This window comes from Delphinapterus leucas, chromosome 20, assembly GCF_059928025.1.
Source record: "Delphinapterus leucas isolate spDelLeu-1000000601 "Yukka" chromosome 20, BTC_Dleu_Yukka2, whole genome shotgun sequence".
Classification (NCBI taxonomy): domain Eukaryota; kingdom Metazoa; phylum Chordata; class Mammalia; order Artiodactyla; family Monodontidae; genus Delphinapterus; species Delphinapterus leucas.
Window position 1 is genome coordinate 8,617,183 of NC_143148.1, and position 18,898 is coordinate 8,636,080.

The 18,898-nt window shown below is 45.9% G+C and overlaps 1 protein-coding gene across 2 annotated transcripts in view; it reads left to right on the top strand.

The window, feature by feature from the left end:
* Positions 1 to 1,119: 1,119 nt before the first annotated feature.
* The window catches only part of ZNF541 (zinc finger protein 541), a 40,498-nt gene continuing 22,719 nt past the window's right edge, over positions 1,120 to 18,898 (top strand). Inside the window, exons 1-3 of one of the 2 annotated variants that reach the window (XM_089902648.1) lie at positions 1,120 to 2,404; positions 12,870 to 13,274; positions 17,811 to 18,054. In XM_089902648.1, the coding sequence (XP_089758774.1) occupies positions 12,968 to 13,274; positions 17,811 to 18,054 (551 nt within the window). In that variant the 5' untranslated portion in view covers positions 1,120 to 2,404; positions 12,870 to 12,967. Of the gene's footprint in view, positions 2,405 to 7,416; positions 13,275 to 17,810; positions 18,055 to 18,898 lie in introns of those variants that run through there. The other variant, XM_089902649.1, reaches the window with a different exon arrangement.

An 18,898-nucleotide genomic window follows, 5' to 3' on the forward strand; every position in this document is an offset into this window, starting at 1 on the left:
AGATCCCACATGCCGCGGGGCGGCTGGGCCCATGAGCCATGGCCGTTGAGCTTGAGCGTCCGGAGCCTGTGCTCCGCAACGGGAGAGGCCACAACAGTGAGAGGCCCACATACCGCAAAAACAAACAAAAAGAAAAACCCACAAAACTTTATTGGTATATAATTTCATGAAAGTCACCCATTTTAACTGTAAAATACAACGATTTTTAGTAAAGTCACCACGTTGTGCAGCCATTGCTACAACCCACTTTCAGAATATTTCCATCACCCCAATCAGTTCCCCTCGAGTTTACTAGTCGATACCCATTCCCGCCCCCAGGCACCACGAATCTGCTGTCTCCACAGGTTTTCAGTGCGCAATTTCTAAGGAATGAATTCCCCTTCTAAGTCGTTCCACAGTTCAGACTTCTCGGCCTAACCCCCGCCCCCTTCCACCCCGGGCCATTGCTCCTCCCGGTTTCCTTCTGTCCGGCAGCACAGCTCAGGACATAGCCTGATCCACAGATGGTTCAGGGTTTGCTTAAAGAAAGGCAGAGCAGGTCGCGTCGCGCTTCGTGCTTCTGCAGCCCCACATCTTCCCAACCCACTGCCAGGCAGGCCTCGGTGGCCCCTCGGGAGCACGGGGGACTGTCTCGCTGGGCTCCACGACGCTGCGAGGGCGGCCCCTGCTCTCAAACCCTCCCCCCCCCCCATCGCGGGAGGCTGCAGCTCAGAGCGACCCCCGGGGAGCCGGAGCTCCCCATGCTGCATCAGAACGACGCTCTCAAGGAACAATGGCCCGGAGGTGCTCGACTCTCGGCCTCGGTGTGTGGGTCGTGGGGGGCCGGCCCCTCCCCCCGCAGCTCCTTTCCTGCTGCGCCTTCACACTCTCCCGCCTTCAACCGCCCTCCTCCCAAAATGGCTACCAACCGCCTCCTTTCCCGCCCGTCACTGGTCACCTGACCACACCAAGCCCCGCCCCCTCTTGTGGCCCCGCCCTTCGGCGGCGGCCTAATAGCCTCAGAGAATGCGCGGCCGGGCGGCACGCGCCGGAAGCCCGGGCGGTGCGAGGCGGCCCGCGGCCACGCACGCGCGCCCGCGCTGCGGATGCGGGGCGCCCCGGGAGCGGGCCCGGCTGCGCGTGCGCGCCCGGCCGGCCGGCTGGCTGCGCGGGGGAGGCGGGGGCCGCTGGGAGGCCCGCAAGGCGCGAGGCCCGGCGCGCGAGCCCCCGGGGGCGGGTAAAACCCGGTTGCTGCTGCCCTTGCCCCGCTCCCCTTACTTTCTACCCCGTCCTTTCCCTCCCCTTCCTCATTCTTCAACCCCTCCCCCCTTTTAAAATTTAATTCGTTTATATTTCTTCTTCAGGGGGGCCCAATCTCCCTTTCGAGGGGCGCAGCAGGCGCGGCGGGTGCCCCTCGCACCGCGTCACGCACCCCTCGCACCGCGTCACGCACGCACCTTCTGCATCCCCGCAGCCCCTTCCCCCTTGGAGAAGACTCTCTTCAGAGGCCCCTGGCCAACTTTTCTTTCCTACCCCGTCCCCCCAGGCCCCAACTGCCCCCTCACAGCTCCCCAGCTCGCGCCTCGGGCCCTACCCGACCTTCGCACTTTCTGCATCTCGGCCTTGCATTCGCCCTCGGCTTTCTAGGCCCCTGGTGCTAAAATCTCCTTACCTCCTGAAGAGACACCCCCCCCCCCCCGCCTTGAGGGGACCCAGATTTGTTTCCTTTTTAGATCTTCCAGCAAAACCAAAAAGCCCTCCCAGACTCCTTGATTACGCCCCTCCCCCTCCTTTTAGGAGCTTCCTCTAGCAAAAAAATTATTTTTTCTTTCCCAGATTTCTCCTCCACTGAGGATCACTTTCCAGCAAAAATTCTTTCTTCCCACCAAGAGTCCCCCTGTTTGGAAAATCTTTCCACTGATAACAAACCAACTCAGTCCTTCCATTTTCTCTCTCGTATAATATTTATTTTTCCAACCCTCTTCCCCAACTCACCATCGAAAACCCCTTTTCATCACCAGTTCCACCCCAATTAGGCTTCTCCCAGCAAAGCTCTCCAGGTTCCTTTCCAAGGGAGGAAAAATAAGGAAAGAAAGAAAAAAATAACTCCTTTAACAACAAAATCCCTTTTCCTACCTAGATCTCCCCAGTTCAGTATTGCTTTCTTCTTTCTTCCAAAAATTGCCAATCTCCCTCAATTTCACACCTGTGCCCTTGCTTCTTTGGGGACCCAAGTTCTGACTGCACCTGCCTTTCCACCACCTGCTTTCAGGGCAAAAGAAGTTGGATGAGTGTCCCAAATTTATTATCCAGCATTCCAGGAGGAAATATCTAATGGTCTGTCACCTGAACCCCCTTCCCTGTGGGACCTAAACTGGGCCCTCCTGTTCCCTCGAGATTCTTTCATTCACTCGCACTTCTCCTGGTGAGTTTCCTCCCTTTGCACTTGTCTGAGGACATCCACTTTGTCAGATGGATTCCTTTCGTTCTCAGAAGGGTTTCTCGTCAATCCAAGGGTCTCTGTACCAATGGTGAAACCATTAGAAGTTGCTGCTTTGGGAGGTCAGATGAGGAAAAGGGTACATGTATTTATTGTACATGTTGACTGCTCTGTAGGAATGCAGACATTTATTAGATGGGTGTATGTTTTATCATTTATTGCAAAGAAACCCTTTTTTTCCCCTCTAGCTCAGAAACTTAGATACCTACAGGGGATGGGCAGGTAAAGGCCCAGACTCTGGCGAACCTAAGATTGTGTTCCCCATCTAAGCGATGCCAGCCAGTGGAAATGGCCAAGTGGAAATGTCAGGGCAGTGTTGCCAGAACTTTTACTTTCTTTTTTTTTTTTTTCCAGAAGAAACCAGAACACTGTCTTTATGTGAAGCTTTTTGATCTTTAAATGTTGACAACCAATTTAATAGGTATTTAAAGACCTTTATTTAAATATTAGTATTTAATATATTTATTAAAAATAGTAAATATTTAAATTTTAATTAAATATTTAATTTTTAAATTAAATATTTAAATTTTAAATTATTAAAGTATTTAAAGACCACACCAGGGTGTGGGACCTTGCAAAACATGTTACTGGCCACCAGTTTGGAATTTGGGGTTTAGGTTAGACACATATACACACCTATTTGGACCCATGCATACACGCTGGACTTTTTCTCTTCAGAGCAGCAGTTCTCAGACTTTTTTATCTTAGGACCCCTTTACGCTTAAAAATTATTGAAGACCTCAGGGTATTTTTGTGCATGTGAACTGTATCTGCTGATATTTGCTGTATTAAAAGTTTAAACAAATTTTTTAAAATTAATTCATTTAAAAATAGCAATAGTAAACCCATTATATATTAACATAATTGACATTTTTATTAAAAAACTGTATTTCAGAAGGTAAAAATTTAGCAAGAATAGTGGCATCGTTTTACTTTTGGGGGGGCTGCGTTGGGTCTTTAATGCTGTGCGCGGGCTTTTCTCTAGTTACGGTGAGCGGGGGCTACTCTTCATTGCAATGAACAGGCTTCTCATTGCAGTGGCTTCTCTTGTTGCAGAGCACGGGCTCTAGGCACATGGGCTTCAGTAGTTGCGGCTCATGGGTTTAATTGCTCTGCGGCATGTGGGATCATCCCCGACCAGGTCTCGAACCCATGTCCCCTGCATTGTTAGGCGGATTCTTAACCACTGAGCCACCAGGGAAGTCCCGTTTTACATTTTTAGAGTCATCTGGAGTCTTATATCTGCTTCTGCATTCAGCCTTTTTGTTTGTTTGTTTGTTTGTTTTTTGCGGTACGCGGGCCTCTCACTGTTGTGGCCTCTCCCGTTGCGGAGCACAGGCTCCAGATGCGCGGGCTCAGCGGCCATGGTTCACGGGCCCAGCCTCTCCGCGGCATGTGGGATCTTCCCGGACCGGGGCACGAACCCGCGTCCCCTGCATCGGCAGGCGGACTCTCAACCACTGCGCCACCAGGGAAGCCCTGCATTCAGCCTTTCGAGATAAGTCCTGTAGCCCCTGGAAAGTTTCGCTGAATAAGAAGGGCAGATAACATCTGAATATTGTTATGAAAATAATTTTGACCTCACACACTCCCTGAAAAACTCTCGAGGACCCCAGGGGTCCTCTCATTGTCCTCACTATGAAAATGTCTATTCTAGATTTTAACGATTATCTGCATTTTCTGGTAGGAAGAGCTTGTGGAGTGAGAAACTTTGATGTCTCTTTTCCTCGTTTAGTTAATTCTATGTAAGAAGTCTCTCTGGCAAGTGCAGTCATAGCCTTCTGATTCCTGTATGTCGTTCTGTTTTCCAGCATAAGCTTTATAGCTGCTTTTTAAATGAGCGATCAGAGGAAATGAGTTAAACTTATGGTTAAAATTATATATTTGTTACATGGCTAGAGGAGGAATTTTCCTTGGTTGTTCAACTGAAGAATGTAAGTGCAGAGTATAGGGCAGGAATCCCAGCGTCAAGCGTGGAATCACAGCACAGCGAGTGGTTAAGGGTGAGGGCTTTGAAGTCAGACTTCCCAGGGTTGAATGCTAACCTTGATTTGGGACAAGTTACTTAACTTCTGTGGACTTTATTCACCTCATCCATAAAATAGGGTTAATAATATAGTTTATGCCTCAAAGGGATGTTGTGGGAATTAAATGAAGTGATACATAAGTGATTGCAGTAATGCTTGGAACATGATAAAGCTTTGGTAAATGTTTGCTGCTATTCTTAGTATTATGATGGTGGTTATTATGGGGGCCAGGCTGGAAGTAAGTGGGGACTGTGGGACCTGGAGGCCATTGCCCCATCCAGGGATGGCCGTTGTCCCTCACTCTATCCTATTATTACCTATCCGGGAATATCAAATCTAATCATTTTCAAGAGAAGTCAGAAATACATATCTCTAGGTGTAATCTCCCCATTAAAAAAAATGTTGGTGACTGATCCAATTTTTTTTTTTTTGATATTCAGGAAATCTGATCCAATTTTTTTTTTCTTTTTTGATCCAGTTTTAAAAAACACTGTGTAGGTTAAACAAAACAAGCCTGTAGTTTACAACAATGTTTGGAGTGGGAAAATAAGGAAAGAATTGGCGTCGGCGGGGTAAAAGCTGCAAGTCTCTCCTACCTCCCAGCTCCCAACAACCTGATGTTACTGAGACATGATCACTGTCTCCCTGGTAACACTGATGCAGAGAGAGGAAGAGAAGGTGGCTCTTGGTGGGGAGGGAGAGGTGGCAAAGCTGACACACCAACAGGTTAGGGCTGCTCAAAGAGGAAGAGAGGTTGCCCAATGGAATCCTGTCACTCATAAGGAAAGAGATGCAGAGAGCCTTCTTTTATCAGAGTTCTGTGACCAGCAAGATGCTATAAGAAGTATAGACACATAAGGCAGAGTCAAAGTCATCCTAGAGCTTATAGTCCGGGGGAAAATAGAAGAACCTGAAAGATAATTAAATTTTGAATCCATTCAGGATGAGTGTTACGTGGATTGTCAGACAAGTGCTTATCAGAGTTCAGAGGAGGGGGAAATAATCTCAGACTTAGTTATGTTGGGAGTATTCTCTGTAGTAGAGGGGGCGTTTCGGTCTGATTTGGAAGCGTTTCATTTGGTAAAGCCAAGTAAAGAGAAGGTGGTCAAGGGAAACAGCACAAATCAGTGTCATAAATTCGGATGTCTTGAGGGGCTGGGCAGGGCATATAGATGAGTGGGATGGGCAGGTGTGAGAGGTTAGGGAGTGGTGAGGACTGTGGCAAACTGGAGAGTGCATGCTGTGTCTAAAGGCAGCTGTGGCTTCTCAGCTCCAGCCAGTTGTTGCTTTGTGGACTCAGTGTTGACAGAGCAACAGATATTTTCCCCCAGGTTTTTAAATAGAAGTTGGACAACCTTATTTTCAATGCAGTGTCCCAGGTGGTAGCCACAAGCCACTTGTAGCTAACTTAATTACAATTAAATAAAATAAAGAACTTACTGTGTCAGTTGCACTAGCTGCATTTCTAGCTGCTCATTAACTGCATGTGCTGAGCGGCTATCATTGGACAATGCAGATTTAGAACATTTCCAGCAGCGCAGAAAGTTCTTTTGGACAGTGATACTATGTCCAAAAAAACTCTGACAGATTTTTCAACTTGATAACTAATTGAAAAATATTGAAATTTACTGCAGGCTGAGTAAAACATTTTTATAGAACAGGTAGATATTGAAATTGTTCTCTCCCTTCCCTCCAAACAAGGCCTCAGTAAATATTATTTACCTAATTGTGGATTTATGGCTGTGGTCTAGAATCTATGGTGGGTTACTTTCCCAAGAGGTTGTAGCATTTCGCAGGAGAATCTGTTTCTCCTCCTACCCCACCAGTCGTGGAATTATAGGCCTTTTTTATTTGTATTTTTAAATTTTTATTACTATTATTTTTTTCTTTTGCAGTACGCGGGCCTCTCACTGCTGTGGCCTCTCCCGTTGTGGAGCACAGGCTCCAGACGCGCAGGCTCAGCGGCCATGGCTCACGGGCCCAGCCGCTCCGCAGCATGTGGGATCCTCCCGGACCAGGGCACGAACCCATGTCCCCTGCATCGGCAGGCGGACTCTCAACCACTGCACCACCAGGGAATCCCCGATAGGCCTTTTTTAAAAGAAAAAAAGAATTAAAATTGCTTTGGATCCCCAGTGTCGACTTAAATTGTTTTTTAAACTATTAAACAAGGCCTAAATGATGATAAAATGAGGCTTACAGCTTACAGCTCTCGTGCCACCATAAAGCCAAAGTCAATTTGCCAATCGAGTAGAAACAAAGCAACCAAACTAGTGTAACTCAAATTACAAACATTAATTTAATGGGAGGGATGCTATTTTGCTGGAATTTAACTGCTTCCTTGAAACAAATACTTTGCAGACTGCCACACCGGGCCCTTTTGGGTTTAGCAGGCTCTGTGGTATCTCAGATCTCTCATCCCTTTTTTCAGATTGAACTGCAGCAAAACCCCCACTTGTACCATGATGTCCACTGGCTTTAGTTGAGCCCAAAAGCATTATCATGAGCTAAATCCACCTCTATCCTCTTCTCATTAGCCTGCAGCAATTAAAGTAGCCCTAGTCAGCGTTAGTGGCATTAGAGCAATTATAAACAAACCCCGGGCATTGAAACCAAATGGTAGTATTACTGGGTTATAAAGTGGTAATCCAATAATCCAGATATACAGATTTTCTTGTTTTAGATTGTTCTCAAAATGAAAGCACAACATTACAAAATTCTTGTAAAGAGTAGTTGGACGCTTGGGAATGTCTCCAGGGGACCAGAAACCCTGCCCTACAGAGACTAGCGGGGAGCTCTGTGCATAGAAGTTGCTAAAACTTGTTGAATTGAATTTATCTGTTGACAGAACAAGAGCAAGTTCAATATTGGTTGAGTGGGGGGTGGGGGGGTTGCTTTACTATCTGGAAAAGGATGTAAATATCAAAGCCCAGCCTTTGGACTTTTGGCGTGCCTGCCTGAGGTTGTAACTGGACCAGTTTGTTCTATGGACTGTAGGAATATGTTGGAAGGAAGGCGATTCGGCATTGGGGAAATCCCGAGACATAATCCTGTCTCCCACCCTGCCCCCATTGGCACCTTTTGTGTTTTCTAGTATAATTGGTGCAGTGCAATCTACAGATTAATTTATAGGGAATTAGTATTGTGCAGCGGGTAAGAACACAAGCTCTAAAGTCAAAATATCTAGGTTTAAGATCTGGTTCAGCTACCTGTTAAGTGTGTGACTGTGGACAAATGATTTACCCTCTCAGAGTCCCTTTTCTTCTCTGCAAAGTGGGAGTAATGACAGAACCGACTTCGGGGTCGTTGTGAGGGGAGAGTGAATTAAGGCATGAAGAGCACTTGGTGTGATACCTGACAAGGAGAAAATGCTTACAGTTTTACTTTATAAGATGTTGCTTGATGTTACTTTTAAATAATGCTTTATGTTGTATATTATTTGCTTGTTCTTATAGTTGGGAGGTGAAGGAGATGGGTTCTTTTCCCCTTGGAGCGCTGGGAACACTTTATAGCAGCACTGTAGAAGAAACTTTGGAATTGGCAGAGAAATTCACTTTGCCTTAAAATACAAACTTCTGTCATCCACATTCCCTGGTCTGCGATTTAGAATCCCCAAAAGCTCTGAAAATGCTGAGGTGGCTCAAACCTCTTTGTGGCCACACCTGAACTCACATATTGCGCTTTACTGTCTTTATTTATTCTGTTTACTCTGAGTTGTCAGGGTTTCAATGCAGAAAGAATGATTTGGTCACCAGGTGCTGCCCTGGACCCACTGGCGGTTACTTACCGTGTGGCGTATGCATTGATTTACCTTTCTGAATCCCTCAGATTCTGAATTCTGAAACTCACTTGGGTCCCGGAGTTCTGGTACAGGATTTCAGACCTGCACTGAACTTTAATTTGAGCGCCCTCGGTAGGCTACTTGCACAGACACACAGGTGGACACATGATGTGACCCTCAGACATTGTGCTTGCAGCTAGTCTGTTACATTGCAACATGAAAGGTTTAAGAACAATCGAAACCTATGGCCTAGGAAACTAGCCCAAACTCCAGTTATTCTAGGATCCACTCGATTTATCAGTGAGTCGTCCAGCGTTTATTACATGTCTAGCTACGGACAGAACTACGCGTGATAGCCCAGGATGGAAACAACCCAGATACTCATCAGCAGATGAATGGATGAAGAAAATGTGTTCTGTCCACACGGTGGAAAAGCGTTCACCCATAAAAGGGAATAAAGTGATGGTATGTGCCCCAAGGGGGGGATCAAACTCGAAAATGCTATGCTTAGTGAAAGCAGCGAGACAGAAAAGGCTGCATATTGTTTGATGCCATTTATATGAAATGGATGGCCCTCTCCATACTTTGCGTACGTCATAATTTTTTGTTGAAAAACTGGACATTTTGAATATTATAATATGGTAACTCTGGGAATCAGATTCTCCCCTGCATCTCCACCCCAGGCTTTGCTGTCGTCCACTGTGGGTTGTAATTGTTTGTTCGTTTAGTGACTTCTCTAGGCTATTTTTATAAAGATTGTATTTTTTGTCATGCGTGGTCAGTGAAGCCTCTCTTCTGAGATTTGACAGAGATTTTCTCAAGTGTCCAAAGAGACATTTGACAGAGATTTCCTTAAATGTCCAAAGCAAAACAAACAAACCCCATGTCAAACAACTCACAGTCTCTGCAGTTGAGATCTGGGTGAGTGTTGGGACAGGCCTTCAACATTCAGCAGGCAGCTTACAGCTTACGTTGGGTCTTCACTGCTGTGCGCAGGCTTTCTCTAGTTGCGGCGAGCGGGGGCTACCCTTCGTTGCGGTGCACGGGCTTCTCATCTTGGTGGCTTCTCTTGTTGCGGCGCGTGGGCTCCGGGCACGCGGGCTTCAGTAGTTGTGGCACGCGGGCTCAGTAGTTGTGGCGCACGGGCTTAGTTGCTCCGCGACATGTGAGATCTTCCCGGACCAGGGATCGAACCCGTGTTCCTAACCACTGTGCCACCGGGGAAGTCCAATAGCTCTTTGCTTTTTATTGCTGGATAATATCCCATTGTATGATGTACCGCAGTTTGTTTATCCATTCTTCTTTTGAGAGACATCTTGGTTGCTTCCAGTTTTTGGCAGTTATGAATAAAGCTGCTATAAACATTTGTATGGACATAAGTTTTCAGCTCATTGGGGTGGATACGTAGAAGTGCGATGGCTGGATGGTATGGTAAGGCCCTGTTTATGTTTAGCTTTGTAAGAAAGTGCCAGTGTGGAGCCCTTTCAGAGCCCTTGTTCCCCAAAGCATCTCACTCTCCAGCTTTTCTCCCTGGCTTTCAGTGCTGTCTGTTGTCGGCCTCAATTAATATCCTTTGCCCCAGGCTGCAGTGACTGGTTGACTGCCTTGAATGTTTTTGACAAATGCCTTCCCCATGGCCACTCTCTGCTCTGAGCAAGTTCTGAGTTAGACACAACTCAGAAGGCAACTCACAAAGGCAACACGTTTTCATTAGACCTTCAGAAGCTATTTGACAGGTCAGGACAGACAGCCTCAGTTCTTTGAGAACAAGGTCCTGTCTGCTCCCTCCCACACCAGGAACCCACAAGAGAAGGTGGGTGCTGTCTTCAGAATCACTGCTGAGCTGGAGTGGGGAAGTGGTGGGGGGCGGTTCCTTCACCTTTCTCTTGATAAGTGTTTGCTTGGTTGCTGTAAACCTTACTATTTTCCGCAGTTCAGGCAAGGTAGATTTTTTTTCACTGTTTCTATGCTGGCATGGATGGGAAGTTTTTAAATTAGTAATTCAAGCTTTTTACCCTTATAGGTCTTTTCAGATAGTCTGTTTCCTCGAGTCAGTTTTGGTAATTTATATCTTTCTAGAAATCTGTCCGTTTTTCTCTGAGTTGCCTAATTTGTTGGCATGCAGTTGTTTATAGTATTCCTTTACAGTCCTTTTAATTTTGTAAGATCATGAGTGATGTCCCTTCTTTAATTTCTGATTTTAATATTTTGAATCTTTTCTCTCTTTTTCTCTTTAGGATAAATTCTACTAGTTTACATGTTACATAGTTTATTCCTTTTCTCTTGCGGTTACGGTTAGATTCTTTTAGTGTGAATACTTAAAGTATGAAGTTAATCTTCATCTTTCTTTTTGTTTTTACTAAATGATTCAAAACCTGTGGTAGTCTTTGAGCCAAAGTCTACAAGGTACAGTCTTATGGCTTGTCTGGAAAAGTCTGTGTGGACTCTTGAATACTGCTTTTCCTGCGCGTTGAGTTCTGCGCTGACTCCTGCCTTTCCTCAGTCTGCAGGTGGTGGTAGACCTTGTCTTCTAGCCTCGCTTCTGTTGAGAAGTTGTAAATGACCTGCCTCGTCTTCCTGGTAGTCTTTAGGGTTTTCTCTTGGTCTTTAGGGTTCTGCAGTTCTGCTTGTGTGTCGAGTAGTGAATTCATTTTTATTTGTCCTGCTCTGGCCTTGCAGTGCTTGTTCATGATTAACCATATACCTTCAAGAATCATATCTTTAAGTCTGGAGTCCTGTGTTTCCGCAGTTCTGGAAGTCCCTCCACCATTCTCTCTAAGATACCATGTCTTCTCCATCCTCTCCTCTTCCCTTTCAGGACCCCTTTTAGGCATATGTTGGACTTTTGCATTTGCTTCTTCATTTGTATTTTCCATTTGTTTCTCTCTCTGCACTGAATTCTGGGGCGGGGGGGAATTATCTTCAGATTGCTCTGCCCGTTCATTATTTGTCTCTTCAGCACTGTTTAATCTGCTGTTTAACCCTCCCAGTGAGTTTTAAATTTAAAAGCCTTTCATTTCTAGAAGTTTCATTTGTTTCTTTTAAAACATGTCCTTGCCCCTTGTGTCCTCTTCTTTTCTCTGCTAGGTTTTGTTGTCTCTCATCCTATTTTTAACTAGTTCTTGTGATGCTTTTCAAGGCTTGTGTGCAGTGTTTTTCTTTCATTTATTTAGTTTTCCTGTGGATGGCTTGGCTCTTCCAGGGTCCCAGGTCTCCCTTTCCTGTGAACTCAAGTCCCTGTTTCCTTTTCCATGTGTTTGTTACAACCTCAGGTCCCAGCCTCCAGGGTAGTGCTCTTTAAGAGAAATATAATATGAGCCATGTATATAATTTAAAATTTGCAAATAGCCACATTAAAAAATAAAGAGGTAGATGAAATTAATTTTAATAATGTATTACATTTAAGCCAGTAGATCCAAAATATTATCATTTAAACATGTAATCAATATGAAAATGAATTATTTGGGGTACTAAGTCTTCCAAATCCAGTGTATTTGACACTCACAGCAGGTCTCAATTTGGGGCCACATTTCAAGTGTGTCATCGCCACATGTGACTGGTGGCTGCCATATTGGATGACAGTTCCAGGCCCTGTATTGGAGTCTGACTTTCCCCTTGGGCCAACTTGTGCTCGCACCTGTGGCTTTGAGTTTCCTCATTGTTGCTGGCACTTGGGGTCTTACCTGTCTCTTGAGCTTGACTCTGTATTAAAAATGGTCTTTTCTCATATCTCTGTGTGTTTATAGTTGGAGAAAGAGGTCAATTTAGTCCACCATGTTGCCAAAATCCTTTCATTTACTCCTTACAACAATCTATTTTTTCTTCTTTTTTTAAAAATTTTTATTGGAGTATAGTTGATTTACAATGTTGTGTTAGTTTCGGGTGTACAGCAAAGTGAATCAGTTATACACATACATATATCAACTCTTTTTTGAGATTCTTTTCTCATATAGGCCATTACAGAGTATTGAGTAGAGTTCCCTGTACTATACAGCAGGTTCTTATTAGTTATCTGTTTTATATATAGTAGTGTGTATGTCAATCCCAATCTCACAATTTATCCCTCCCCCACACCATCCCCTGGTAACCATAAATTTGTTTTCTACATCCATGATTCTACTTCCATTTTATAAATAAGTTTATTTGTACCCCCCTTTTTTTTAGATTCCACATATAAGTGATAGCATATGATACATGTCTTTCTGTTTCTGACTTACTTCACTCAGTATGACAATCTCTAGGTCCATCCATGTTGCTGCAAATGGCATTATTTTGTTCTTTTTTATTGCTGAGTAATATTCAATTGTATATACGTACCACATCTTCTTTATCCATTCCTCCGTTGATGGACATTTAGGTTGCTTTTTCCTTACAACAATCTTATGATGGAGGTACTCTTACGCTCAATTTACAGATGAGGAAACTAGGGCTCATGGAGCTTAAGTGACTTGCCCAAGGTCATGTGGCTGTTAAGTGGCCGAGAACAAACCCCCATACAGGTGTGTTTGAATTCCAAGTCCATGCTCTATCCACCATGCATGTTGCCATCTCATAATTGTGATTCCTCCTCGTTCATTCTCAGGAATTAAACACCACCAAGAGCTCTCTCCTCCTTGACTCCTTACACGACCTTGCTTGTCTAGAGAGTAGCTCTTGGCCGAGACCTGGTAGTGGAGAGCCATGGACCAGTGCAGTCTGGGGGACAAGGGCACCCTTCCATCTGAGATGCACCTCCCTTCGTTTCCCGAGAGCCAGGCGCTCAAATGCAGTGACACCCTCAACCGAGATCTGGGGCCCGGCTCACGAGACCTGCTGTATGACGGCCTGAGCTGCTTGGACCTAGACCCCAGCCTCCCGATGCCCGATGCGCCCAGCGAGATGCTGGAGGACAACTTGGATGCCCTGTCCGTGTATTCAGGGAAGGACAGTGACTCCATGAAGCTGCTGCAGGAGTATGCAGATCCAGAATCTCAGACTTCCTTACAAGGTGAGGCTGTCCACCCGGGTCCCTGGCCTGGCGGGCTATTTGAGAGTTCCTGTGGCTGGTGAGGGGTTGAGTGTACCCGGAATGGTTAAGAACATTTTTCTCTTCCACGGGCGAATAGGGAACAGTCACTTTTTTCCTACTTGGAAATTGTTCCCAACTTCCTAGTCAAGGAAACTGAACACTGATCCTGGGGAATAACGTTGAGAAACTTGGATGTTTGGGGGTATCCTAATCTCGTGTGTGGTGTGGGCAGACCTTTGAGTTGATGGGACACTTTCCCATCCATCACCACATCTCAGAGGCTCCTTTCGCCTCTGAGATGTCCAGAATGACCCAGTATCCTGTCCACCTGCTCCTTGGTTGTCTAACCTACCTAAGCCTCATTGTCTCCATCTGTAAAGTGGGGGACAATAATACCCACTCTGCTTCCCCCCCAGAGTGACAGCAGTAAGAAGCAAAAGAAGAAATGAAAGTAAAAGCACTTTGCAGGCTGTGAAGCACTGGACAGATGGTAGTGGTTTTTACCAATACTGTTAGAATACCTTCCGACAGTCCATTGATGCAGTTCTAAGTCTTTCTCTTCCACAGCGGAGGAGCAAAGGGAGAGCTAATGGAATAGTCAAAGACCTTGGTTAAATCACCTTTTGGTTTACCTTCAGACTTCCGCCATAGGATAGATTTGATTTTTGTTTTTAACCCACTTCATGGGTTCTTGGGTAAGTTGCTTAGACGAGTTGACTAAGAGCTCTTTGATATTTATAATCACACCACACGCGTGGAAGGCCACATCCAGAACAGCCCTGCAGAACAAATGTCAATGTTAATTGGGATCAGCAGCTCAAGAAATGTCCTGCATACTCGCTAGAATGAAAAACTACTGAGGCCCGCACTCCACACAATGTAGACAAGCCATTAGCCTTGTCCCCGTGTTGGAACCATGGCTAAATGTGAAATCCTAGAAACCAAGGACATCCTTGGTATCGCAGATGCTGGGCGAGGCCTGGCTACAGTAATTAAGGTTCTCAACCTGAACCACAGAAATTACCTAAAAATGCTGCTAGGGTGAGTACGTGTGCGTTTTGCTGGGCAGAGAAAGTGTGATTTTTCACCAGATTTTCATATGGGTCTGTGCCCCCCAGCGAATGTTACAAAACATTAATCTAGTTCAATTTTTCCTAATTTGTTTTAAACTTGAGGATTTTTTTTTTTGGTTACCTTATTTAAAAAAATCCACTGAACGTTAAATTTTAACTCTTTACACTTCTCTAACTTAAATTCAGATTCATACAAATGGATATGCTTATATTTTTTAATTAGAAAAGTAATACATATTTATATAGAAAACTTAGAAAATAAAGAAAAGTAATAACAAGAAAAATCCCCACCATGGCTCCCACACGTGGATTTTTAAAAAACGTAGGTGAAGCCACTAGGGTACACGTGGTTTTGCAGAGATGTATTAAGTGTCTAATTCATTTGAAGTTTCTAAAACTTAGTGTGTCTGCTTTCTTATATGAAGGTAGACTATTCGGTTGTCATTGTAATGGTTATTCCATTGTATTGTCGGACCATATTCTTGCCTGATAGACTGTTATAGTGGATCTGTGAATAACTTTTCCATTGAGTTTTCTCTTGGATGAGTTCTTCGCACATATTCCTCCCTGTAGGCTTGCTGGTCGGAGAACACACAGAGTTTTAGAGCTTGTGCACACGCTTTCTGGGAAGAGCAAGTGGCTTCCCGGGCCAGTGACTCAGTGTGCCTGTTTTTCAATGTCCCTGCCAATTTTTTTTTTTTCTTTTTTTGCGGTACGCGGGCCTCTCACTGTTGTGGCCTCTCCCGTTGCGGAGCACAGGCTCCGGACGCGCAGGCTCAGTGGCCATGGCTCACAGGCCCAGCCGCTCCGCGGCATGTGGGATCTTCCCAGACCGGGGCACGAACCCGTGTCCCCTGCATCGGCAGGCGGACTCCCAACTACTGCGGCACCAGGGAAGCCCCCTGCCAATTTTTTTGAAACCACATTTTGTTCTCTAGTTTAACAGTTGCTTTAATGAGCATTTTATTTATTTATTTATTTTTAGAGAAAAACTTCTGTTTATTTATTAGGCTGCGTTGGGTCTTCGTTGCTGCACACGGGCTTTCTCTGTGGCGAGCGGGGGCTACTCTTTGTTGCGGTGCGCGGGCTCTTCATCGCGGTGGCTTCTCGTTGCAGAGCACAGGCTCTAGGTGCATGGGCTTCAGTAATTGTGGCACGTGGGCTCAGTAGTTGAGGCTCGCAGGCTCTAGAGCGCAGGCTCAGTAGCTGTGGGGCATGGGCTTAGTTGCTCGGCGGCATGTGGGATCTTCCCAGACCAGGGCTCGAACCCGTGTCCCCTGCATTGGCAGGCGGATTCTTAACCACTGCGCCACCAGGGAAGTCCTAATGAGCATTTTATTTATTTTTTTTATTTATTTTAAATACTCATCTTTTTTTTTTTAAGAATTAATTATTTATTTAGTTGCACTGGGTGTTAGTTGCGGCAGGTGGGCTCCTTAGTTGTGGCATGCGAACTCTTAGTTGCCACATGCATGTGGGATCTAGTTCCCTGACCAGGGATCGAACCCGGGCCCCCTGCATTGGGAGCACGGAGTCTTATCCACTGTGCCACCAGGGAAGTCCTCTAATGAGCATTTTAAAAGTAAGTTAGCAAGGCAAGGACTTTACCACATGGGAGTCCTATTTTCCCTCATTTAAATTGTTAGAATCATTCGACCCCTCGACCCAGCAGTTTTTCATATGAAGAAGATGTAGACCAGGCAGGTTAAGTGACAAATGGCCAGAGACAGAGTTGGGATGGGAGTCGAAGTTCCTTTCTGCTGTGTCTCTCAAGCTACATCTCAGCCACAGAGAATTAGCATTTGGGGTCCTTTGGTGCAATATCCACGCCCTGACCCGTTGGATTCTTGGGTCCAGCCTCTGCTGCATCCTAGATGAAGGGCAGTTTCTAAACTTGCTATTGCGTGAGGCAGTCTAATCCATCTTAAGGGGCAGAAAAATCTTCCATGATTCATCCATCCAACAGTTACTGCGTGCCTACGAGTACAAGAATGGGAATCCCAGGAGCTGGGAACACAGCAGCAAGCCTGCAGAGTTCTTAGTTCTTGTATCCACTGTCCTTACGTTTCTAGTGATTTAAAATCAGCTTCCCTATACTTTTCTTTTTGTACATCTTTTTAATATAAATTTATTTATTTATTTTTGGCTGCGTTTGGTCTTCGTTGCTGCATGTGGGCTTTCTCTAGTTGCAGCAAGTGGGGACTATTCTTCGTTCCGGTTCATGGACTTCTCATTGAGGTGGCTTCTCTTGTTGCGGAGCACGGGCTCTGGGCGCGTGGGCTTCAGTAGATGCGGCACGCGGGCTCAGTACTTGTGGCGCATGGGCTTAGTTGCTCTGCGGCACGTTGGGATCTTCCTGGACCAGGGCTCGAACCCATGTCCCTTGCATTGGCAGGCAGATTCTTAATCACTGCGCCACCAGGGAAATCCCTCCCTTTACCTTTTATTCATCAAATCTAGCTCTGCCCCTTGTAGCAAGACAGAAGCAATCTGCTCCCTCCTCCACATCCTGGCCCTTCAGCTACTTGAAGACATCTCCCTCTCCCACATGGACATTCCCAGCCCCTTCACCTGTTCCTCTGATGACGTGATTCGTGGAAATACCTTTTATCATTTACCCAAGGAGTACAGAAACATGGAAAATTCAGATATACAGGAAAAGGAAAATTAAGTTGATCCATGATCCTACCAATCAATCCCATTCTGTTTGTTTCTATTCAAATTTATTCTTCCCTTTTAAAGACTAGATCATTCTGTTTTTCAACAGTCCTCTTGTTAGTGGCACAGCACTTAGTGGTACAGCATGAACATCCTTTCACGTCATCGGATATTTTCCTGCAGTTTTATCTTAAATGCCTGCGCCATAGACCATTGAGACCAGAATGCAGTCACCCACCTGCCCTTGCGTCAGTTATTAGGTGGTTTCTCACATTTCACCAGGAAAAACAATGCTGCAGTTAACTCACTTGCAGTTAACTGCAAGATCTCCGTTAATTTGTACAGATCTGCGTTAATTTCCTTAATTAAAAAACCCAGAGTGGAATTGGCTGGGAGAAAGGACTTAAACTTTTCTAAGATTTTGCATTGTACATTTCTGGATTGCACTTGCAAGTGTGCTGTTGATGTTACCGTCATGAAGCCCTGCCCATCGTGTCACTCTGTCCTGGAAGCGCTCAGACTGTTGCTGTCCCTTCCCTTAGCCCCAAGTGTGGCTTCAAGATTGGGTGCTGCCCTGGAGGGGTGGCCTGACCAGGGTCCCTTCTCCCCCTCACCTGGTGCTAAACCTGGTCGTCTCTGCGAGTGAAGCTGCTGAAGTTGGGGTTCTTGGCCAATTCCCTGAGTTGGACTCAGCTTCTGAAGTTGGTCCGAGGGTGGTAGAGTGCTTCCGCCCGGACTCCGATGTCCCCGGATGTCATAACCTGTGCTTTCTCCCTCTGTCTAGACCTGGGGCTAGGCGTGCTCAAGGTGCCCAAAGAGGCTGACAAAGGAGGCAGGGCCACGTCTGGGAGCACAAGGAAAGGAAAGCGGCAGCACAGTTCCCCTCAGAACCCACTCCTGGACTGCAGCCTCTGTGGGAAGGTGTTCAGCAGTGCCAGTTCTCTCAGCAAGCACTACCTGACGCACAGCCAGGAAAGGAGACACGTGTGCAAAATCTGCAGCAAGGCCTTTAAGCGTCAGGACCACCTGTATGTAGGAGTCTGGTCAGGACGTCTGTTTAGGGGGCTGCTGGGGGCTGGGCGTGTTCCTGGTTCTTTTGCATCCCCTCCCATCCACCTGCACCCCCCCCCCCACCGTCGGGTGTCCCAGGTGTGTGCGACCTGTGCTCCTCCCACGGCCAGTGTTTGTGGGGGCAGGGCCTACACCGCCCCGGACAGCCCACCCTCCCCAGCCTCCAAATTCACTCCAGTGAGGAGAGCGCTGCTGTGATTTGCAGACAGGACTCTTGTGCTTTAAAAACACACTCCAGAGGCAATTTTGTCACGGAGGGAGTTGGGCTAACTCTGTAGAGAAATTTTCAGAGTCCCTGGTAGGTGTCTGAGCAGAACAGATGTGCACTCCATGAGGAATATATGTTGGGAGAACACCAGGGCGTGAGGGGTTCTGAAATGCCTGTTTCTAGAACATGGCAATGGAGTGTTCACTCTTTCTTTTCCTTTTTTAATTCCCCCTTTTTTTAACTCGATTTTTTTTTTTAACTTGACTTTAAAAAGCAAGCTCAGTATAAGAGTTAGGAGCAGAATTCTGTTTGTTCTTCATGTCTTAGAAATGATAAGCTTTTCTTGCTGCTGAGGGAAGAGAGACAGACTTTCAAACCAAGAGACTTGTAAGTGGGAGAGGACGATCCCTTGCATTTTTACAGCTCGCCCAGCCTTTACTGAGGGTTTCGATGAATCCTGCTTTCATTTTATCCTCTCCCCTCTCCCCATTAAGGATGGGAAATGATTTACTCCTGTCACAAGCTGGTAACAGTTAGGGCTAGAAAGTGGTTCTCCGGATCCCCTCTCTGCTGCTTCCCTCAGGTGGAGGCCA